This window comes from Chinchilla lanigera, unplaced genomic scaffold (genome assembly GCF_000276665.1).
Source record: "Chinchilla lanigera isolate Chin_1 unplaced genomic scaffold, ChiLan1.0 scaffold00002, whole genome shotgun sequence".
NCBI lineage: Eukaryota > Metazoa > Chordata > Mammalia > Rodentia > Chinchillidae > Chinchilla > Chinchilla lanigera.
In genome coordinates, this window is record NW_004955403.1 from 16,148,423 (window position 1) to 16,174,558 (window position 26,136).

At 34.6% G+C, this 26,136-nt stretch overlaps 1 protein-coding gene across 2 annotated transcripts in view; it reads right to left on the reverse strand.

The window, feature by feature from the left end:
- Positions 1-3,206: 3,206 nt before the first annotated feature.
- Positions 3,207-26,136, reverse strand: part of Ube2e3 (ubiquitin-conjugating enzyme E2E 3) — a gene marked incomplete at its 5' end in the record, with an annotated part of 88,227 nt that continues 65,297 nt past the window's right edge. For both annotated transcript variants that reach the window (XM_005373356.2, XM_013512545.1), the window contains 3 exon segments: positions 3,207-3,836; positions 5,433-5,580; positions 8,611-8,743. In XM_005373356.2, coding sequence (XP_005373413.1) covers positions 3,739-3,836; positions 5,433-5,580; positions 8,611-8,743 — 379 coding nt within the window. In that variant the 3' untranslated portion in view covers positions 3,207-3,738.

Genomic DNA, 26,136 nt, shown 5'->3' on the forward strand with positions numbered 1-26,136 from the left:
TAGCAGTGCAGTTACATGAGCACTCTGAGCAATTCATTTTATAACCATTTTGAAAATACACTGTGCAGGCTGGGGATATAGCTCAGTGGCACAAGCACCTGCCTGGCAAATGCAAAGCCCTGAGTTCGATTCCCAGTACCAAAAAAAGAAAAAGAGAGATTGAAAATCCACTGTGTAGCAACATTCCATTAAGAAAAAGCGAAGAGATTAGTTGTTTTTAAAAATTTAAGTTTCATTTCAAATAATGTGCATCTACTAAAATGGACTTGTGAATTTAGGGGGTACTGCCTGCACAGAAAACAAAAGGATTTGTGTGTTTTATTTACCTGAAATAGGACACACTACTAACTGAAATATAATGCAATTATTATAGAATCATTTCTTCAGTCTCTCAAAACAATCTGCAGTGGTTAAAGGAAAATAACTGATTTTAACTCATGCTGTAAATCTACTCAAAGACCACAACATAAAAGACAGTTTAAAATGTGTCAGTGCCCTGCACTAACATGACTATGACTTAGTTTAGTATCCAGTCACAGCACTTAAACTCCCTTAAATTCTCCTGTATTGTTGTAATACTCTCAGGTAAGTTAGTGGGCTGATATCAAGTTCTTCAAGTACACATCAGAAAATCATACTATGCAGTTCTTACTAGAAAAAGGCAGCACATGCACGGGTCATACTGCAATTATCAACTTAATTTTATTCCTATAATTAGTTTAAGACTTTTTTTTAAAGGAAACATCTAGATATCTACATTTTTACTTTAAAAAATACTTGATATATTTGTCATTTAAAGTTCCTGATGCTATATTATTAAATATGATTGACTTTAAATATCATCATGTGTCTCATTTTCAAATTTAAAAAGAGAAATTACGGTGTTAAAAGTATTTCTGGAAAATATTAATAAATATCTCATTTTCATTGAAAACCATTAGGTTTAATTTTGTGTACAGTTCTAGCTGAGACTAAAACAATATTCAAATGACTAAAATGCAAACTGTACTTAATCTAACAGTAATTTTCAGATGCTATAATTAATCTATAAATACGTACTTTTAAAGGGAATAGTTACAACCTGTTTTGGTGTATTGAACATTAATTTGTGATGTTATAAACAAAAACTCAGCCGAGCATGGGGGCTACACCTCTAAACTATACTGACTGTACTGTGCATAAGCTGTTGAACCTGTTTGTCTGTCCCAGCTCTGTCACTGAGGACCACCAGTGTCTGACTCCTAAAGCTCCTCAGGGGTGTTAAATGAGACAGGGCACACCAGCAACTAAACGATGCCTGGAATGTAGTGGTACAGAGCGCAGCTCCTCTGACGGCACAAGATCATAATGAGAACACTCCAGGCTCAATGAGATGCCTGATGGCACTGCCATTCTCATACACTTAGGACATTACATTGGGCTTACAACTTATAGAACTTGTTTTAATGGAAAAAAAAAAATCAGAACAACACAATTCTGGGTTTCATCTGAATTATCAAAATTTACATCTAGAAAGAAGACTCTCTAATAACAGTACACAGGGGTTAATACCTATGTAACTGTGAAGACCAGTTTTTCAGAAATAAAGAATGAGACCAATTTAAACAAAAAAATATCCTTTTTGATTTTCTTCTCTCAAACTTAGCATGTGGCTTTCATATGATAGGTAGAGTTATTAGAATACCTAGATGCTATTAGCTCATTTGAAAGTGCAGCCAGCTTCCTGAAAGAAAAGCAGAATAAAAAGAACACAAATTTATAAGCTCAGAATTACTGAATTTGAGGGATTATATAGAACAGTAAAATAATCCAATTCAACTCCAATGTGTCATACATGAATAAACTGAAATCCAAAGAAGTGTCTAATTCAAGGCCACAAAGGTATTTTGTAGAAGACTAGCAAATATTTTAATAAACTAATTCAATCTACTTTGGCCCAGGCCAAGAAAGCAAAGTAGGTTAGTGGTGATAACTAGGCTGAGAGTAACTGAAGAAAGTCCAATCATAATAAACCCAAATATCCTAATAGTGAAAGCTTGTCTAGCACCAAGAGAAAAGGTTACTACTCTAGGATATAGAATGGACAATTTTGGCAGTGAGGAAAAACTACCTTCTACAGCTCACCCACAGTTCATAAAAATATTTTTGGTTCATATAAATGGTCTCCATTCCTACCACATTGATTTGAATTTAACTGCAGATTTTTAATTTCTGGTTAAAATAGTCAAAATTCAGAGCTTTTTGTAAACATAAACCTAAATTCTTCAAAACAGTAACATTTTATTTGTAACAGGCTAGTTTTGAGGTGTAGGGGTATTTAAGTGAAAAACAGACATGAAAGTTTAACTTTATTTTTACTCTGATTTCAAACTTCTATTGACAAATAACTAGCCCACTGTTTTTAGTGGTAGTATGTGCAATTATATGTTTTGTTTCATTATCTTGAAGCAATGTATTTTAATGCTAATTCAACTCTGAATTTCATGATGGTACTCTTATTACCATATTTAGGATTGAAGAAGACATTTGCCCCATGACTACAAGTTTGATTATATAACCAAAGAAAATTATCCCAAAGGAAAAAAGTACAATTACACTGTTTACAAACTCTTAAAAGAAGCTTAGTAATTATAAGCTTAATAATATGTTTAATAATTTCAATTAGAAAGTATTTAACCTTACAAATGTGCAACAATTTTAGCTGAAAAATAATGCCACATCAGCACAGTAGCACTGAGCCCTTTAGGCATACAAGGGTTTTGGGTTCAACTCTGCCTGTGGCCATGAGTCATAGTAAAAATGGTACTATACCACAAAAATTAAGACCAAGATTTTTAAAAAGGAATCATACAATAGCTAACATACCAAAGTTATTATTTGACAATACTGGGCAATGCTGGATGGAAATCACTCATTTGGAAGTGAGATGTTCTAAAACAACTCCTAAGTAAGGGTTCTTTTTTTTTTAAGCTCAAAGTAAAACTTCAGAAGTGTTTTTCAGATCAATGGTTTAAAATCCAGTTTTGCATGTATCAACTCATTGCATTTTCTAATTAAGATTTAAAGAAAAACTCTATGCATTTAATAATTCATTCATTTGTGCTAATGCTTAATAGTCAATCCTCATATCCACATCTTTATTTCATCAACAATCATCTCAGACACACCTTCTGACAAGACTGACTTGAAACATTACGACAGGAAACTATGCCTTCAGGAGCATGTTTATTGTGTTTGAGATGATACATCAGTGCTCTCTGAGCTACAAAGGGTAAAAGGAAATCCTCTCATTACAAACTGACAAAGGTAAAACATTTTCACAACAGCATGAACCACATACTCAGAAATAGATCTGGGTTTAATACAAATGACATAATTCCTAGTCATCTACAGCTACTTTTATAACTTCATACAGATAATGAATTAGGCTAAAATGCACTATAATATTTGGTAGACTTCAGGACCAGTATCCTTAGTACATCACAAAATACATTTTGATATCCCAAAGAAGCAAGACTTGCAAGTAGGCGTTTTAAACATAACTAATCTACAGCTACAAACTTCTACTCTTGATAGCATTTACCTTTTTGGGGAGTCTCCCAGTCTCCAAAGGATAAAAGCAGAGAGTAGAATCAGTATAACATATACACAGAAGTCCGTATTGTAAAGGCTATAAAGATTTGCAGCACAGTGAGAAGACGCCTCCTGCCCCTTCACACTGCATACACATTGTGTCAATTATGTTGCGTATCTCTTGGTCCACTGTCTGGCTATCCTGTCATGTTCTGCTCTGTTGGTCAAATACTGAGTGGCTATGCTTCCAACCAGAGGATCCGCTGGAAAAGTGGAAACATTAAAAGATATTATGTGGTATCTTAAATGTACAGTTCTAATAGTCTATTAAGCTAAACACGTACATTTCAGCAGTATCCTGATACAGAATAGTTTGCTATTCAAAAGAAAAGAATGTTTAAGGTAATGTGACTATGTATTTTAATATACAAATTAAGAAAGCCTCTCACGAGAAAAAGAATGAGAGTTAAGGGGTTTAAGTTTTATAAAAGATACATGCCTTTAAAACTTATTTGTAGTCTTGGTATTTTCTTAAAAAATGAAAGTGCAGTAGATGGTTGCTATGGATATTAAATAACTCTTACAAACAACTCTCATAATCAATGCTATTCAGAGTGAACTGTTTCCTTCATTCTATATATAGTAATAACTCTAATCACCATCCATAGCACTATTAAAATACTTGCCATTTCACTTTAAGTAGAATTTCAAAATAAACTGAGATGTGAACTTTTATTCTGAATTTGTTTAAAAACCATATACACATGATATAATATTTGAGGTGTTCTGAATGATAATCAGTAAAAAAGTAAGAGCTCTCATTCTTCTGACTCTAACTACTCAGAATTTTCTTTCTCTGGTAAATAATTTTAACCTGTATACAACAGTTGTTTCAAAGATTTTATATGCACTTAGAACATTATCATTAGGTACATGTATTTTTTCCAGTACCCTGCTTTTTCACTTAATATATCTTAAGGATTTCTTCCTGTCAGTTTATACACAGCTGGGACATTCTGTTTAACAACTAGGCCCTCCAGTAACAAACACTCAGGTAAGTTTTAATCTTTTACTTAATAAATGATACCATTATGGACATGCATCTATCAGTTGTTTGAGCAACTGATCGCATGTATCTAAGCCAAGTGTATCAACTGCATATACACCAGGTCCCAGGTAACAGTGATCCTTTTTGGTGTTAAAAGTATCAAACACTCAGCAAAAGCAAGCCAACTCCTTTAAAAATAACCACACAGTGAAATAACACATGGGCCTCTGGATCTAAACATCACTTTATCACACCAGCTATTCAGGTGGAACTTTCTATGTGGTAGTTACACATTTCTAGAAAAGTTATGAATTAGATATTAAAGACTTTATGAGTTCTTTTTGTGAGTTCACATAATCATAATTGAGTTTAACTTTCATCAGCTATCATTCTAATGTCCATAAACACTACATCGAATATAACTAACATTACTCCAAAAAGTAGGGGAAAAATCCTTGCCTACTGACTGGCTGCCTTAAAGCATGCATGGAAGGAAAGAGAAGGAGGCAGCAGTATCAAAGACACTGCTTAAGTTCTTGATAGAAAATAGCTATATAGCTACATAATTCAGAAAAAAGAAACAGTATGAATGAGAGTAAACAATTACAAAGCAGTGTATCATTAACAAAATGAAGTTACTGAGAAACTTTTGACCTAGTTTAATTGAAATGGCATTAATAGTTTCTCTACAAAATGTTTTATACTGAGTTTTCTACCAACAGCAGTTATTTCTCAATCAACATTTAAGCTAATCAAGTAAATACACAGGTTTTTGTAGCCTTAGAGTATATGTTTATAAAGATTTGCTTACCAGGGTTGCAGTCTGTCAAAAGGGAACAAATAGACAGCAAAACCTTTGAAATAGTCAAAGCAGGACTCCAGTTGTCTTTAAGGATGTCCAGACAGATGACTCCCTGACTGTTGATGTTGCAGTGATAGATTCTGGTACGGAAAGTAACCTAAGTCACAGTGCAAACAGGAAAAATATATTACGAATGCTTTACTACCAACTAAAGCTCACCTGTAAAATATCACAGGTGATATTTAATCTTTCAATTCCTACAATTCCACTTTTGGAATGTCCATAACAATGGAACATAATATATTTTTTTCTTCTAGAATTCTTATTCCTTGAATTTTTCTAGGTGACACGTATGAATTTTAGGCAAAAATTCAAAAAAAATGCAATCCTTGGCATAAATGGGTTAATAGCAAATAATTTAATCAGTGCTAACCTGAGATTAAATTTCACTGCTAATTTAAGTGGTTTATTTGACAAAGTTAAAAGAAATATTCATTTTCTCCTGGCATAAAAAGAACTGTATTGGTTTTAAAACTAAGTGAGGAGTTGATCAATTAAATCTAGATGAACATTATAGTAATTCTATACATGTGTACATGTGCATGTATGCATCTGTCATATTATTTCTACACACAGTAACAGAGAAAGTAAGGAAGAGCTGAAATGTTTTGGAACTGAGGAAGATTTTCTTACAAGTTATATTAGTTCCTTAGTACAAGTGTCAGTACCAGCTCAGTTAACTTGTTGCCACACATCAGAAAGTAATGGAGAACTGAGAGGAAGGTTGATGAAATCGTGTACATTACTTGCCTTTCTATCTCTTGGCCTTTCATTTCCAAGTTGGTTAACTGCCTTGTTAGACTAACACATTAAAACAGTTTTAAGTAGCTAGATGAAAGCAGCATATATCCCTGACATGTGAGGAGAGATAAATCACAACAACAAATACTAGCAAATTTCAAAACAATAACTGGTGATTAATTCATTAAGTGTTTATCTTAGAAGAAGACACTTAAATCTCTCAAAAATATCCTTATGAAAGGAATGGAAGCACGAAATTAAGGAAGACAGACAGACAATCATAAACTCCAACAAATCACTGGTTAGCTGGAGGGAGGGTTTCATACCCCTCTAGAACTCCTCTAATACAATACAGTAGATAGATCTACTGTATCTCTATGTGGATGGAGAGATCTTAATTGCATCTAATCAAATTAAGATGAGCTAGAGGTATAAAATACACATCAAATTTTAAAGACTGGGTAGCAAAAGCAGACAGTAAAAGATCTCATTAGAATTTTAACTTTCTAAACATAGGTATCAGAAACCTTCAAATTACACATGTAGCATTGCATCATGTTTATTTTTTCCTTTAAACAGTGCTGCTGAAGAGTATGGGAATAAAACACGTTCAAATCATTGACAGGTCACTACTCAACGGATATAAAGTAGTTACAAATACAGTTAGTATTTAAACACTTTCAGCTATTAATGAGTGAACAAACTAGTATCCATGAACTGAAAAGTTATATTTTTATTATTTTTTATAATGTTCAACTCATTATGTGAACTTCAAAGAGTAAGTACTATAAACAGTGGTTCCTAACACTAAGATGATACCATAAATCTCACAGACTCAAGAATGCTCAACACTGTATCTTAGAGGACAGAAATATTAACAAATGAGAAAACAATATTGCAATTTCAGCAAAAACTTATGCTCAATTTATAAACAACCATTATAATCAAAGTGATTAGGATAATTCATATACCATACAATACTTGAAATCCTTATGACAATTCTTACTTTCCATTAAAATGAGATAGGACAATCTTTTTAATTCAATTTCACCCACATACAAAAATAATTTTGGGCAAAACACATCTTAACTTTCCCTCCTGATTTTGCTAATATAGTAAAATGAATGTCCAATATAGAAAACCAGCTATTTAGAAGTATCACTACAAATATACCCATGTAGTTTGCTAACCGTTTTTTTCTACAATAAAAAAGTCAATTGAGCAGTCATAGATCTACGACAGTAAATATGTTTAATTCTGAATGTGAATACAATTCATGGTATGATTAACATGGGGAGGACCTTTATTTAACAGATTCAGCAAGGCAGACGCTAAAGACCTGGGAGTAATTTAAAAGACACTAATATACTAATTTCAACATCTTAGATTCTGATAGAACCATACAGTAAAGCAATCAAAACACTGACAGCATTTAAGGAGAGCATCTCCAGGTGATAAAAACCTCGGCATCTGCAATTTGAGGTAAAGACCACTAGGTGGAACTACTGTTGCCTTGTTCAATACTGTCCTCCTGAGAACCCTTTTTTTTCCTTTCAAAAAAATCTTTACACACACACACGCACTAAATCACTACACAGATGACAATTACAACAGGGAACATATAATGAAAAGAAAAACATTTCATCATAGTTAAGGGCTACAGATCTGATAAAACACTTCCCTGGGATGTTCAATGTCTCTGTAACAAGAGTAAAATTATGCTCAGGTGCTGGTTTTTACCTGCAGGCAAGGCCATTTTAGAGTAACAAAGCAGAAGAGGAAGCCATTCAAGTAACTATTATGTTTAAGCTTTGCAAAATAACTGACAGTCATTACAAGGCACAACTCAAATATTCATCTACTACTTATTTGAAATGAACTAAAAGTCAACAGGTTACCCCACTACCCCTAGTTTCCATGACTCACTACATTATTGCACACAGGGCACAAAATGAATTTACTAAATAGTACTCATCTTCCTCCTTTACTCTATTTTCTAGTTTTTGTTTCTCTATAAAGGTAAAACTTACACTTTTAAACTATTACTCCTGAAAACTGCTAAACAAGTTTACTTTCCACCCAACCTCCTTAAGTAAGGTTCACAGGAAACTTCCCTTCATTTCTTAAGTACAAAATTTATGTTTTGCTCATATACAAAATTCAGCTTTTTAAAAAAATTAACAAGCCCTCTGATGAATGTAAAATTATCTGTTAAAGGTAGGAGTCTATTACTTTCAGTTTTAAAAGCCCTGCTTCTGTAACAGCTTCCCTATTAACTTATGAATAACTGTGAAATAAAAATGATTACATTAATACACATTTCAAATCTAGAATAAATGATTCTGGATAAGAAGAAATATTAAAGATTGTACTTCTAGGTTCTTACCTTTGGTGGCTTAAACGGATAATCTGATGAAAATGTGATATCCAGAAAAAACACACCACCTTCATAAACAGAACCTGGTGGCCCAAGTATAGTTGATCTCCATTCATAAATGTTATCTCCTTTAGGCCCAGCACTATTCAAAAGAAATTAAAAATCAATATACATATCTGTAAATAATGCCCGTTACCATCTTAAAAACTAATGGAGTATTAAAGTTAAATTAGCAACCTACAGCAAATGGCAACAATGTCTTCATACATGTAAAATTTATTCTCAAATATTTTAAACTTACGGAAAATTCCAAGAAATGTACAAAGAACACTTGTAAACCATCCAGAAGTATCCTTCATTTGCCTCCTCTCTTTCCAAAGACAAACACATATATGTGCACACACTTGTTTCTACACCATTTGAGAATAGGCTACAAATACTGTGGGCCTTTTCACATAAATATTTCAGTGTGCATTTCCTAAAAAATCTCCTACAAACTTCAATAGTTACAATTTCAGTAACTGCATCAACATAACAATTTAGAATCTGTATTATAAAGTTGTCAACTGACTGGGCAGTACTTTTTAAAAAATACATTTTTCTCCATGTGCAAGAGCCAGTCTTGGAATCAATTATGTCCTAGGTCATTAGCCTCCTTTAGCGTAAGTCCTTATAGCCTCACATTTAACATTTTTTGCAGTACATAATCCTTTAAAAAAAAACGAACTCATCACTTTGAGCTTATCTGGTGTTTTTGGATGATCAGACTCAAGCAATGCACTCTTGGCTGGAGTAGAGTACATAATTGATGTATCACATTAAAAGCACATGGTGTCTACCTATCCCACACTGGTGATTTTAAGCACCAGACAAGGTGTTGTATTACTTTTCCTACTGTTTAGTTACTTTTCCCTATAATGAATAAGCAATCTTAGGATAAATACTTTAAGACCATGTAAGTATTCTATTTCTCATCAAAATTTCTCTCCTTGATTTAACACTCATTTGTAATGCTCTGAACCTTACTATGACAGAGGCACAATCATGGTTTTTTTTGAATGTCAATCCTTGCTTCTGCCATACTTAACAGATACCCTTTAAGCCCTCTTTTCTACTGTGTGTGTGTGTGTGTGTGTGTGTGTGTGTGTGTATCCATAACTAGAACGGTATCACAGATTCCCACTTTTCCCCCATGCTTTATAAATTCACAGCTGCTTTTAATTATTTTGGTGTTCAAATTATTTCAGATTTGGCCAGTGGGAATTCCTCTAAAATGGCTTTTATGTTCTTGTAACATGCCACCATCAGCTTTTGAGCACTCCCTTTCTTTCCGTTATAACAAGGCTTCTACCTTTGCCCATTAGCCATCTCTTTTACCAGGTCTGGTACCTTCTCAAGTATCACTAGAAACCAAAATCTAAGGAGTAGATGCTACTAAGTCACACTTATACTTTGATACAATGCGCTTACCGCCATAGTTTCATTTATAAAATACAAATGAGAGAGACAGTTCAAATAAAACCTACCCTGATAATTACTTGCTGCAAAGGCAACTCTAAGTTTTTAAACCCTCTTCAAATATAGCTTACAGACTTCTACTTTAATCTTTACAGTATAAATTATCTTGGCTCTCTGAACAAGTATATGTATAAGGAGTTGTTCTTTTAAAGTGTCCATTAGTTTAGAAGTAATCTGCAAGTTCTATTTAAGTGGAAATCGGCAAAATCAACACATAGTAATTAAAGTAGTAAGTTAAAATAATTTAAGTACATATTAATTCTGTAAAACATGAAACTTCAAGTAAGTGACAGCAGCAATAATCAAACGTGTGTTCTGAGGAATGATTCAAACAAAAAGGTGGATGTTATAATATAGTTATAGGTAGCTTCAAAAATCCACCGTTAAAGCAGATATGTATGCACAGTAAAGTCTCACTATTTTGTCCTAATTAGGGGAAAATGTCTTTGAAAGTAAGTAACCTTCCGTAAGTGTTAAATACACATAGCAAAGGGCACTAATTCTGTAATGGCTCATTTCTTGGTCATCACTTGAGTACCAGGTATACCATGTAGTTCCTAGAAGAAAAAAGCCACAGAACTGAGTATCAACTATGTAAGAACAAAAAATTTGACCTGATTCAATGGCATTCCTTTCCCAAGTTACTTTTTCACTTGGTGACTCAAAATAATTATTACAAAATTACATTACAGTGTTGAGTTACAGCACTTCCAGTAAAATGTTTCATACTAGTAATAATATGTTAACCACTATTTACTTCATTTACTTCGTATTACTCGGACTTTTCAAGAGAGTAATGCTGTTATCTTCCTATTTTTAAATGATAAGGTACAGAGAGTTAAATAATCTTCCATATGTCACAATTGCAAGATGACACAATTTGAATGCAGGTAAGTTAAGTCTACATTTTCTTCAAAGGTTTTACTGTACTTCCACTTTTAGCGTTGCTACTTCTAACCTTGAATCAAATATTGCAAGTCCTTTCACTACCCAAGGTAAGCTGTTCTCCAAAGAAACCAAACTACCTCAAAGACTTCTTTTGGTTTTTAGCACAACCATGCTATCCTTCAGATGTCTGGACAGGAAGTAAATTGGGGATCACTGTTATGTTAACGGATCACAGAATTTTGTACTAAAAAAAATGAAGTTGAAACCAAAGCAATCTCTTTTAAAAAAACAAACAAAGGTCAGAGAGTAAAGAGTCCACCTTAGAAACCCTCTGCCAACTGGTGAAAGAGCTAAGATTCCTATACCATTATATTTCCTTTCTTTCCCACTTCTGCTTTTTAACTATAGGACAAAAAGTACTTTTATCAACATTAGAGCAGGGTAGTCGGTGTGGTTTTTTCTGTTGTTTTGGAGTAGACTGACCAGGATGCAGTATGCTAGTATGACTGATTTACCATACCCAAAACTCACTACTTAGCCTAAGCAAAGTGCAAGCAGTCCCGTTTCATTCTCTCAAAGGTACCACCTGGTAGCCAAGGTATAGGGAGGATAGGCGGGACATAAGAAGGCGTATGAGATAAGGGAAGCTGCAGGACTAAGTACACTTTAATTCAAACAAAGCGTTTTATAGGCAGGCTAGTGCTGACCTTCCACTGAAGCCTCAGTAGAGTAGAAAATGGATGATAAATGAGTTTCAAGATGGGTGTTTCACCTTTTGACTAGTTCCCACTCTCAAGATCTTTCTCTCTTCTCCACAAAGGCAGCATTTGAGCAACTCCCTACTCTCTCCAATCATCCATTTTTCCCTTTCAAGTGAAAAAGGTCCAAAAGAATCCAACAAAACCATTTCTCCAAACTTTATTAAAAACCAAACTCAATTTCTCTACCCCTTCCAGCTACCATCTCAATTATCATTTCTTTACTATCAAAACTCCTTTAAAGTGTTATCTCTACATGCTGTCTCCAATTTCTCTCCTGTGTTTTCACATTACCCCATTCCAAACAGGTTCTTCTTCTGTCTCACCACTGAAATAGCTCTTATCCAAATCACCAATGACCTCGTTACCAAAGCCAATGATCATTTCTCAACCCTCACAGTATTTGGTCCAGCAACATTTGACAGATTCTCCTTGATAAACTTTTTCTATTTTGTTGCTAGAATAATATACTTCATTGGTTTAGTTTTCCTGTAAGCTTTCTGGACTTCTCTCTTCCATTTCTATTGCTCTTTCTTGTTTCTCCAACTTTTACATGCTTCGGTATCTCAGACCTTGGAGCTCTTCCCTTTTCTAGCTACATGTATCTTACAGCAATCCCATGAATTTTATTCCTTCTAAAGCACAAATACAGTCTTAACTCCTAAATTTATATCTATGGTATAGATTCCTATTCTAAGTTCAGAGATAAATATCTAAACACTAAGCCTTGATTTTGAAATGTAATATCTGAATCAAGTAATTTTGGAAAGCACCTTTGGAAATCACTTAAGACATTCCAAAACAAATTCCGAACACAGTGGTACCTCGGTTCAGAAACTTAATTCTTTCCACAATTCTGGTCACAAACTGGACGAAAACCAAATGAAATTCAGTGGTTAGGTTCTAGGCTGACCCTATGGGAAAATCTGACTCAGTTCTCATCCAATTCAGTTTGCAACTAGAATCGTGAAAGTTAAGTTCACGAACCAAGGTACTACTGTATTACAACTACAATCTTTCCTATTTCATCTAGTAGTTAACTCCGTATATCCCAGTTCCTCTGGGAAGTTTAACCACATCTTTGACCTCTTTCTTTTCACCCCATCCAATGTAGTAGCTCGTTCTATTGTTTTTAATCTTTGAGCCACACCCCTTTTTCTGCTCAACCCCACTGGCCCAACCTTATTTAAAACATCAGCACCTCTACCTGGTTAATTGTAATAGTTTCCTGCATGGATTTCTGACCCTATCTCCACACAACAGTAGTCTATTCTCTCTTTCTTTTTGAATTAATTAAGCTTATTGGTACATTTTAGATATATGTAATGATCACATTCATCATAGGGAATTTGTACCTGTATCTTGGTTCCCCCTCCCTTCTACTATCCTCCCTTCAATTCCTCTTCCCCTTCTTATTTACAAAAGCTTTGTTCCCATTTTTCCTTCTTTTCTCATTTTTTTCTTTCCTCTCCTTCCCCTTCCCCCTCCCTAGGACCCTTTTCTTTTGAACATTTTCTTCCTATTTTAAAGTAACAGTACTCTATTCTCAACCAGAGTGACAGCTAAAAAGTAAATGCAATCATATGATCCTTGTAAAAACAAGCAAATAAACAAAAACTTCCAAAAGCTTAACTTCTTGTTTTGTGTTAAAGTCAAAGAAAGTATTATAACCTAAAATGATGTATAATTTGTTACTGCCCCAATCTTCCTCATCTGTTACTCTCTTCTTTGTTCAGCTGGTTGAGGCAATGATGTTTATCAAACACAAAATGTACACCTCCATCTCAGCGTCTCCAAGCAGTGTGTCTCCGCTTTGAAGACTCTCTTCCTAGGTACCCATGTGTTTAGTTTACTGAAATGTAAATAACAACACCCCGCCCCTAGAGAAAAAAAAAAATCAATCATTAAAATGCATAATTAGGGACTCAATTTTTTTGTTCAAATGATTTAGCAAATGTTGTGGCTTATGTTCAGATGTCTCCCCAGAGCCTTGTAGTCATGTGAGGTTTTTTTCAGAAGTGACTAGATCTAGAGTGTGTGATGCTGGGATTGATTCATGGTGCACTGCTAGGCTCACGGATACTAGGATTAGGGTTTGAGTACTACCTGCCTAAATTCCCTGGATAAGATAATAAGGGCCATGGTCAGCCCTTGTTTGCTCTTGCCTGTCTGCTTGCTGTGGACTATTTCTCCTCTGTGATACCTCCCTACTATGTCACTCTGCTTGGAGCCAGCCAACTATGAGTTGCAACCTCTATGAACTGTGAGCTAAATAAAATAAACCCTTTCTCCTTTAACTTTGGATGTCAGGTATTTTGTCTCAGCAGTGAGAAAAGTAACTAAGGGAGCAAATAAATATTTTGATTCTACTATCTTCCTTTTACAAATCTTTATTTTCCTTTTTAAATACCTTACTTTATGTAAGCTATTAAAACAACTAAATTATAAAAATATGTAGAAAAATGTCATTACACGGGCACACTGCTGTCTAGAAATAATGTTACCAGCTTCTGTGTTAACAAATGACATAGTTTCAAAAATCTGCAACATCAGGACTGATATCTTAATAAAATCCAACTTTTCACTGCTGGAATACTAACTCAGCAATTACTTTTATGGCAAAAGTCATGAACATTATTTCCGCAGCACAAATGTTTCTTGCAGGAACTTTCAAATGTTTAATGGGTTCATTTTACAAACGTATTTTTCCCCTAATAAAACTTTTATAAATGAAAAATTTTAATACTATAAATAAGCTATATAGAGCTTATTTATATAAGCTTTACTATACTAATTATACTTATTTATATAAGCTTTACTATACTAATTATCATATGCATGTTTTTATACCTAAGGCAAAACCCCTTAAAGTGAGCTGAACTAAATGCAAAAGTGTATGACAATAAGTCAACACAACATAACCATGAAAAGCACTGTGCAATGGTAAGCATCTCAGTTTAATAGTTATATTGCTAAAATAAATATTGTTATATTAGTAATATGTATCTTAAATAAAAACTTCCAGTCATACAATATTATTAAAAAATGGGTCTGATTATATGACTGCAAAAATTAACATCAATCTCAACCTACTTTTAAAGTACTAAATTTACTGAAAAAAAAAAAAAATAACCTCAATAGATATTCTTCATTTTTATGCATAGGAAGACTAAGCACTGTCAAAAAGCCAAATCTTTCAAGGAAAACCCAGCAAATTATTTTGTGGTTATCAACAAAATAATTCTAAAGTTTCTGTGGAGAAAAAGTCCATCAGAATAGCTAACTCAGAAAAGGAGAGAACAAAGTAAGTGACTGCCCAACTTCAAGACAGTATAAAGCTACTGAAATCAAGACAGTGTAGTACTGCTGAAAAAAAAGGACACATAAAGGGAAAAGGTAGAGATCATATGAGAAATAAATAGACAAACATAAATACAGTTAACTAACCTCTGACAGAGTAGCAAGAGCAAAGACAGCTTTTCTACACTGAAGAAACAACTGAACATCTTCCTGAAAAGTAATGAATCTAAACACCAGTCTTACACTCTTCCCCAAAACTAACTCAGATTAACTAAAAAATTAACTTAGTGTGGACCACAGACCTAAGTGAGAATGAAAAACTATACAACTCCTAGAAAGTAACATTAAAAGAAACCTAGTGCATGGTCTCTTATAGACAGTACTAAAAGCATGCAATTCATGAAAAAGAAATAGTTGGTAAGTTGGACTTCATTAGAATTTAAAACTATTGATTTGAATAATAAATAACAAGAGAATGAGAAGACAAATTATTAAGATATGCAAAGAAAAGAAAATATTTGCAAAAGACACATCTGATAATGAAGTATTATCCAAAATGTAAAAAGCACTCTCAGAATGCCACAATAAGAAAATGAAACCCCAATTTAAAATGCAAGCAGACTATCTACACATCTCACCAAGAAGAAATACAGATGGCAAAGAAGCATGAGAAGATGTTCAGGCTCCTGTCATTATGAAACTGCAAATTAAAACAATGATAAAGTGCTATACATGTACTGTACTAGAACAGTTAAAGCTCAAAACACTGACCATACTAACTACTTTATGATATTCAGTAACAGGGACAATATATTATCTGGTGTTGTTGAGAGTGCAAAAAAGCAAAATGTCCAGATTCTTTTTTTTTTTAATTTTATATGTGGATATCCACTCGGGAAAACAATTGGGCAATTTCTTATAAAACTTAATATATCTTACCATATGAGGCAGCAATAATATTAGTTGGTATTTACTCATGAATTAGAAACATGTCCATATAAAAAAATTTGCACATGGATATTTATAGCAGTTTTATTCATAAGTTCTAAAACTGTAAAGTAACCAAGCTATCCTCCAGTACATGAATGGATGTAAAAATTGTGGTAAATCTGGATGAGAAATATCATTCAATACTAAAAAGAAAGTAGCTGACAAGCCATTAAAAGACATGGACCTTAAATGTGTATTACTAAATGAAAGATGCGTATCTGTAGAGTACAACAATTGCAACTACATGACATCCTAGAAGTCAAAACTATGGAGACAGTAAAAAGATAAAGTGGCTGACATGCTGTGAGGTTGGAGGTGGGAAGGGATAAATATAGCACAGAGCATCTTTAAGACACTGGATCTAGACAAGATGGTTGGAATTCAGCAACCGTTGTTAAATTGCATATTGCTGTTCAGATTACGCTGCTGTTATTTTGTTATTGCTTCTTAATTCTCTTTAACATAATAGCAAGACAGTGGACCTACAGAGTATGATACTGCACTGGTGGATATCCATGTGGTGTTATATATTTGTCAAATCACATAAAATGTACACCACCAAGAGTAAAGCCTAATGTAAACTAGGCAAACTGGATGATAATGATATATCATAGTAGGTTCATGGATTATAATAAATGCAACACAGTGGTATGGGATACTAATGGGGAAGTTGTATGTGTGTGGGCCCAGGAGTAGACAGGAACTCAATACTTTCCACTAGTGCTTTAAAAAAGAACTTATTAATTAAAAAAAAAAAACCCACAAAGTTTAGAACAAGTTAGTGTTCATATTAAAACCAGAATAAGAAAACATTTATTAAAAGTTTCTAATTTATCAAGGGGGGTATTCCAAAAATATGCCTTCAAATCAGATATTCTGGACTTGATTCTAACCACAATAATAAACAATGGTCAACTCTGGCCCACAGAAGTTATCTAAAACCATTTATGGTATCTCATAACATCAAATGAGTAAATGCATGAAACACTTTAAGCATTTTTTCAGTAAAATATAGTGAAAAGCAATGCTATATTTACCACTGTATCAGGATCAGCATTTTAAAAATACATTATCTCAAAGGCACTCAGTTTGATCATTCTGGCCCAAGTTCACGAAGTAGGGAGGTATTCATTCTAGCATCTTTTCATATTCTTTCAATCAAAACTTTATAACCAAAGAAAAAAGGCAGAAGATTCTGTTCACAAAGAACAAGAGGCAAAAAGAAAGATTATTTTTGGAGAATTCAAGTGTTGAAATGATTGAAAAATGGAGGACAAGAGGAACAGGATTGTAAAAGTGATGAATGGATGCGCTGTGTTCAGGGAAAATGGACAGATCATCAATCAGCCTAAGATTAGAGCAAAGTAAGGACAAAAGGGAAAGGAAGGTAAGAAAGTAGCTTGGAAGCACGTCGAAGCAAGTATGAAAATGGAGAAAGGGATTTTCCTGGGACAGCAGAGCATAAGATGCCCAGCAAAGAAAGTAAGAAACGCAATCCACCCTGGCTGAACAGTGAGCATTCCCTTCAGCAACAATGATGAAGATTAGGTCTTGATATGGCTAGAAACAGAGACTGGGAGATAACCAGAGAAGGGCCCCTATAGCTGTGAGAAGACAAATAACAAGGACTGGCTAGTGCTACTGCTGGTGTTAAAATGATGTGTGCAATTAAAGTGTTCTCACTAGTGACTCCTTTTGACACTCAGGCCATTTCCAGGTATTTTTAAATTGCAAAGTTCTGAAATGCAGTTAGTGTATTTCCTAACCAGTGAAGTCAGTGAAAATATTTTAATAGCTACACCCATTTTAATTATTCCTGACATCACCAACTGAGTAATGGTATTCTAAAAAAAAACAAATCTTGGCAAGGCATTTCAATTTGAGAATTAGTTAACAATGATTTTGTATGCAAAGCAGGCACCATGTCACTAGGCCATGATCAACTACCAGCTACAAGCTGGCTCTATGTTTTGCTTCCTCTTGACATGCAGCAGAAGTACAAATTAACCAACTGACTTGACTGTGTACAAGGCCATCACTTGGGGAGAGATGGTAAGCCAGAAGGATCAGAAGACCCAGGAAGAAAGTGTGGACCTCCCCAGCAGGTTCAGCGATTCCAGTGCTGTGCTCCCAAAATGACTGGATAGAATACAGCCACTAGAGCCTACCACAGAGAAGGGACAGGCTAGACATAGGACATGTCACACCACCCTCCTGCCCATGAAGTTAAACTCAGGCTGAGTAGAACACACACCCTGGCCTCCACAGTGAAAAGCCAGGCCTGGCTAGTGTAGGCATTAAGTCCAACCAACAGTCCCCTGCAGAGTAGAGGCGCCAAATGACTGACTGTTTTTCCCAAATACCGATGTGAACAAGGGTGCACCTTGGCGTGGACGGTTACAGGTGTGGGGTAAATGGACAGAGGGGCCTCTGGTGCAAGAAGTACACCTCACAAACCCACAAGCCCTAAAGTGGGTTGAGAAGATCCTGACTTACTGGATTCCAAGACAGCAGATCTAAGAAAGAAATAATGCATTCAAAAATACAAAGGAATTTTTTGTCCCAATTTTTTTTACAAAAAATTCTCTTTCCTTCATCAGTTTTTAGGGGGCTTGAGATTTTTTCTCCCCTTTTAAATTTTTCTTTCTCTTTCTTCTATTTCTATCGTAAGTTTTTTCCTTCCTTATTTTTTCCTTCATTTTACTGTTCTTTTTTTCTTGTGCATTATTTTCTGTGACTGCTTTCTAATACTATCACTTTCCTTTTACTGAACAAAGGCTCCTCTATCTCACTTTTTATTCTTTCTTCTCGTCTTCCATTAATATTTCAAATTGTACTTTTGTCATTCTCCAGTTTCCTACCCACTCTACTTGTATTACTATCAACTATTAAGTTTTCCCAATCTTTAGCTAGCTGGTAAATTCTTGGCTATTACTGTTGAATATTGTCCTATTGTTAGTGGAGATAAATTTGATCTATTTAGTAATTTTTACTGTAGATCAGTATTTGGTTTGCCTTAGTAGTTATACTACAATTACAAACACCTCTTTTCTATGGTTAAGGGTGGTATATTATTGGTCCTTAAGGTATGCCAGTACCTGGTTTGTCCTTGATGACTATTGTTCTTGATTTTATTACTATAGACAAGGTGACATAGTTGTTGCTATTAATTGGTTTTCTCTGTACATAAATAACTGGATTACTTTTGCATCATTAATAATGACGCCAATTTCCAAAGAACTGGGTACTGCAGTCTCCACTCCTGTTACAATCAGAGTTTACGAGGAAATCAATTTAATACAGCACACATAATATAGGATAGGATTATTTTATAATATTCACCCAAACAGTCAAATGCAGAACAGTTCAGGAAATCTTTCCATACATTAGAGACCCAAAGAATCCAACTGAGGGCCTGGATCCCACAGCAATGTCCTGCATGAGTCCAGCTGCAGACTTAAGAGCCCATGGTAATGTCCTGCATGATTCTGGCTGGTGGTCTAGACAATGTTTCATGCAAATCTGTATCAAGGATCTACACTGGGACAGCCCAAAGGTCAATGGTAGAGGTTAGAAAGTCTGCAACAGTGAGGAGAATGCTCTGTGCAAGCAGGCTGAGGGATCTGCGCTGGAGCCAAGAAATGACACTCAAAAGTAAGGAACAGAGCTCCTCCAAAGAGAACCACAACCATCCTCAGTGACAGGACTCGAGCTCCTCCAACACTGACAACAGCTCAGTTCATATCAGGAAAACCATTGTGACAAGCTTCTCCAGAGGAATCAACAGCTCATCATTTTTCCCTCCAGTTCTCTTTTTATGTTATTGACAACAATCCTCGAGTGGGCATTCTACCCCAGAACCATGCTGGTTTAGTCCAGCTGAGTGTTATAAGTTCACCATTAGTTAATCCACTGCAACCCCCAAATAAACTGAGGTGGTTGGATTCTGGGACAGAGGCAAAAGTCTATAGGCAGCCACACTCAGAAGTCATCCTTGAAAAGCAGACATTAACTAAAGAGGTCCCCACACTAGAAACAAAATCATCCACTATAATCACCTACCACAATACAAACAAGTGAACAAAAAACAAAAAAATTAATAAGAGAAGACAAGGCAACAGAATGTCTCCAAAAACTCAACTCTTCCAAAAGCTGATCCATGGGGTATTGGCAGGGAGAAAATCAAAGCTTCATAAACTATGAGAAAAGTAATCAGAGATAACAAAAAAGATCACTAAGGAACTTGGTGAGGTCACAGGACTGAATATATAATGTGCTTAACAAACAAAACAATCAGAATACACTAATATAAAGACAGCTGAGCTAAACAAAATGATACAAAACCTTCACGAGTAACATAAAAAAAAACTAATAAGAGTCCACAAAAATGTTCCAAACAAATTAAGGAGATAAAAAATTCTATCAAAACTATGGACAGAGTGGCAGAACTGAATGACAGGACTATTGTCAGTGATCAATTAATTAAAGATACCTAAAAACAAAACAACATAAAAAATCAATCCAATAGCCACTAAAAGACATGAAGACTAATCTAAAATTAATTGGAATTAGTGAAAAAGCAAAAAACACAAATGACATTAAAAAAAAAAAAAAAAACCTCAATGAAACAGTAGTGGGAAACTTTCCAAACATGGGAAAAGAATTTAACATACAGGTAAGCGAGGCATACAGAATCCCACATAGCCAAGACCAGAAAAGAACCTCTCCAGATATCATGGTCAAAATCAACAAAGTTCAACAGAAGAACAGAATTTTAAAAGCTATTGGAGAAAAGCAGTAACTCACCTATAGTGGTACTTACTGGAAGGACAGCAGATTTCTTAACACAAACCTTAATAGCCAGGAGAGCTCAGGGTGAGGTGTTTCAAACCCTAAAAGGAAACAAATTCCAACCTAGACTGTACAGTAGTACTCTGTTTCACAAACTTTATTCATTTCATGAATGGCCATGTGTGTGTTGATGTGGGAAAGATGGCTTCGGTCATGTTTGTCATCTGATACAGAATACACAAACAAAAGCAGAACTTTGCAAAATGTTTGTGTTTGCAAACCAAATGTTATGAACTCAAGTACCACTGTATATCCTGCAAAATGTTCTTTTAAAACTGATGGACAAATAAGTTATTTCTATGATAAAGAACACCTTTAGAAAGTAATGACAACCAAACGAGCAAAGTTTTAAGGATATCTTACAAATAGACAATGAAGCTAACAATGACAAAAGGCCTAAAAGAATGAATACATGAGGCAAGGTAAGCAGTTAAGTAGAAGGGAAACAAAGGAAATACGCAACAGGAAAATAATGCAATGGTAGGAAGAAGTCACCACCTTTCACTAATGACTCTCTCAATGTGGATGGCCTCAATTTCCCAATTAAAAGACAGGCTGGCAGATAGATCAGGAAACAGAATCCAACTCTATGCTGTATGCAAGGAACACATTTAACCCAAAAAGAAACTCACAGGCTAAAAATTAAAGGATAAAGAACACCATTCCATGCAACAGGAACCAGAAAACAAGCAAGAGCAGCTATCTCATATTGAGACAAACTTGAACTTCAACCCAAAACTGCTTAGGAGAGGCAGAGAAACTCAGTACATATTGGTTAAACAATTCAACAGGAAGCGATAAAAATTATTAACATATATATGGTGAACAATGGTGTACCCAACTTCATAAAACAAGTACTACTGGATATAAAAGATCAGGTAAACAAAAACACAATTAATATGGGGACTTCCATATGCCACTGTCACAAACAGACAAATCAGCAAGACCCTCACCCCAAAGAAATCAACAAAGAAATATCAGAATTGAACAAAACCTTTGAGAAAATGGACCTAATAGGCATCTACAGTGTTCCAGCAAAAATGAAAATGTGCATTCTTCTCAGCAGCACATGGAACACTCTCCAAATAGACCATATATTAGAAAATAAAGTACTTAAATAAATACAAAGGAATCAAAATTATGCCATGCATGTTAACAGATCACATAACAATGAAACTAGAAATCAATGGCAAAACAAATCACAGAAATTATACAAACCCATGGAAATTAAACACTCTCTTGAATAATCAATGGTCTACAGAACAAATCAAGGAAGAACTAAGTTTCTTCAATCAAACCATAATGCTACTACAACATACGTTTGGTCCACAATGAAAGCAGTCATAATAAGGAAATCCACAGATATGAATGTCCACATCAAAAACAAAACTAAAGGCAACCCTAAATAAATTACATAATGATGCACCTTAAAGTCCTAGAAAAACAGTAACAATCTAAATTAAAATCTAGTACAAGTTAGAAAATCATGAAGATCAGAGCAGAAATCAATGAAATTGAGACCCCCCCCCCCTCAAATACAGAGTCAAAGAGTTCGTTCTTCAAAAAAATAAACAATACGGACAAACTCTTACCTAATATTACCTAAAAAAGCTAAAGAAAAGATGTGAATCAATTTAATTAGAAATAAAAACAGCAAAATCACCAAGGACATTGCCAAAATCCAGATTATTAGCAATTCCTTTGCAAACCTGCATCTCAATAAAATGAAGAATTCAGAAGAAATAGCTGTTTCCCAGATACACACAAACTACCAATAATCAATGAATATAAAATCCCTGAATAATATAATAGGCAATGAAATTGAAGGAGTAACAAACAAAACAATTAGCAACTGAAAAAAGCCTAGGTCTGAACAGATTCACTGCTAAATTCTACGAGAACTTCAAAGACGATCTAACACCAATACTCCTCAAACTCTTTAATGAAATTAAAAGGGAAGGAACACAGTCCTTCCAAAGTCATTCCTGGAAGTTAATATTACCCTGACTATAAAACCAGACATGCATCACATGCATCCAACCAAAAACGAGAACTACAGGTCAATCTCTTTAGGGAACAAAGATACAAAAATCTTCGTCAACAAGGTACTGGCAAACAGAATGCAACAAAGCATCAAAAAATCAGCTTCTTCCCAGAGATGCAAGGACGATGCAACATACACATAAATATTAACTATCACATAAACAAAAACAAGGACAAAAATCATAACCATCTCAATAGGTACAGAAAAAGTTTTGACAAATTTCAAAATCCATTCATGATTAAAACACTAAAGAAAATACGTCTAAAAGGAATTTAGCTCCATGTGATAAAAGCTATTTATGACAAAACCACTGCCAACATCATATTAAATGGAGAAAACAAAGTTTTCCCTCTAAAATTTTCCAGTATCACCAGTCCTGTTCCACACAGTATCTAAATGTTAGCAAAAGCAATTAGGCAAGAAAAATAACAGGGATAAGTATAGGAAAGGAAAAAATCAAATTATCATTTGTAAATGATGTGCCCTCTTTATCAAAGACTCAAAAAATTCCATCAGAAGACTCCTTGAATTAATAACCAAAGTCAGCAGTGTAGCAGAATACAAAATCAACATGCAAAAATCAATAGTGCTCCTACATACTACATACTAATGATTAATTAAATGAGAAATTAAGGGAAAAAATACCTTTCACAATAGCATCAAGAAAAATTAAATGTTTAAGAATTGAGTAACAGTGGAAGGAAGACCTCTACAATGAAAACTACAGAACTGTGGAAAAGAAGATTGAAATAGACATCAGAAAATAGATATCCCTTGTTCCTCCACAGGTAGAAACAATATAATCAAAATGGCCATACTTAAAAAAGTGATACACAGATAAATGCAATCCCAATCAAACTACCTAATGTATTCCTCGCAGAACTACAGAAAGCAATCCCAAAATTCATACGTAAGCAGAAGACACACAGAATAGCAAAAGCAATCCAAGCTAACAAGGGCAAAGCAGGAAGCATCACTGAATTTCAAATTGTATTACAAAGTTACAGGGATAAAAACAGTATGATTCTGGCAGAAAAACAGATACACAGACCAAAGGAACAAAATAGATTAATTCAGAAAAAACTCCAGGCACATCATACATTTAATCTTTGACAAAAGGTCCAAAAACGTATGTTGGAAGAAAGACACCCTCTTAACAGTGCTGAGAAAATTCGCTATTCACATGCAGAAGAGTGTGTCCAGACCAGTGATGGTAAATTTTTTTGAGCTTTCAATGTTACAAACAGCCCACTATAGCACATGTGCCACAGGTTCACCACCAGTAGTAGACACTGCACATCAATTTACTAAAAGTTTTGCCCTGTACTCTTTTAAATAAAAATGGATCAAAGATCTGAATGTTAAACCAGGAGTGGGGCTGCAAGCCTATAATCCCAGCACTCAGGAGGCTCAGGTAGGAGGATCAGGATCACTGCAAATTCAAGATGAGTCTTGGCTACAAAGTGAGCTCAAGGCCTGCATAGCAAAACCCTATCTCAAAAGACAAGAAAAAAAAGATCTAAATGTTAAATCAGAAACAATCTGCTGGAAAACAAAATAGGTAAAACTCTTAAAGATACAGACATAGGCAAGAATCTTATCCAATTACAAAGCTTCTGCACAGTGATGAAAATAACAGAGCGAAAAGACAACCTGGAGGATGGGAAAAATTTTTTACAGGAATTCTTCAAACAGAGGACTAATAATTAAATATAGTAAGAATTTTTTAAAAATTAAGACCCTTCCAAACAAAAGACCCAATCAAACATAGGCAAGTGAAAGGAAAAGATACTTTTGAAGAAGTACAAGTAGCCAATAAATACATGAAGAAAAATGTTCCATATTGCTGGCCATCAGAGAAATGTAGACTAAAACAACACTGAGATTCCATTTTACTCCAGTACCAAGAAATCAAATAACAAATGGTGGCAAGCCTGTGAAGAAAAAGGAACCTTTCTACATTGCTGGTGGGATTAGACTGGTACAGCTACTATGAAAATCAGTATGGAGATTCCTCAAAACACTAAAATTAGAAATCCCATTTGACCCAGCCATTTCCCATCTAGGGAGCTTCCCTAAAGTGTTAAAGACCTTATATTACAGTAATACACGCATACCTACGTTTATAAGCAGCACAATTTACAATAACTAAAGCTTTGAAGTGACCTATATGTCCATTAATAGATGAATGAGTAAAGAAAATGTAGTATTTACATATAATGAAGTAAAATTCTGCCATAAAGGATAAACGAGTCATTTGCAGAAAATGGATGCACCTTAAGACCATACAACTGAAATACATCAGACACACAAGCTTAAATATTGCAGTTTCTCTTCGATGAGAAACCCAAAACATAAATAAAGAGCAAAATAAAGGGAAACAGTAGAAGTAAGGAGATAAATTTTCCTCATATGGTAAGGGGATTAAAAGATAGAGGAAAGGGGTACGGAAGGGGATGAAAAAGAATTAAAATGTATCTTTAATTTGACAAGATAACTAAACATCTTAGGTATCATAGCAGTCTATAAATAGAACAGCATTTATAAAGTTAGTTCATCCATTTATCTATTTACTATAAATACACATTTAAAAATAAGTTCCTACATAAATTACTCTTTCATGCTGCAGTAACTTAGAATGTGTACACATCTTCTGTGGCAAAACAACCCTTCAGAATCAGCTCATTTAAAAATGAGTAATATTGGGAATTAAAACCAAACATTATTAAAATCACTAAAATAAGTACTAACTGCCCCTAATATTGATATAGCTGTTCTTATTGATGGAAGGAAAGAGAAAGTTCATTGTAATTTTTTTTAAGGCCGGCAGAGTACAGTTCAGGATACGGCTCAATTAAAAAAAAAAATTCTCCTGAGCTCTAAAAAGGGTATTAAAACTACAGATAATAAATCTAGCATTAAGATAGTGGAAAACTACAAAACTCCAAAATGCCCATCAACAGACACTAAACATATTTTATAGCAGTTAAAATGAATGATCAAGCCATATGCAGTAGCATATGCCTGTAATCCTAGCATTCTGAGACGCTGGGGTATGAGGACTGATTACAACTTTGAGTCCAGCCTGGGCAATTTAACCACTTAGAAGGACACTATCTCAGAAAGCAGGGAGGTTAAGAATAAACTCAGGGCAGTCCTTCAATTCAATCCCCAATACGGGGGGGG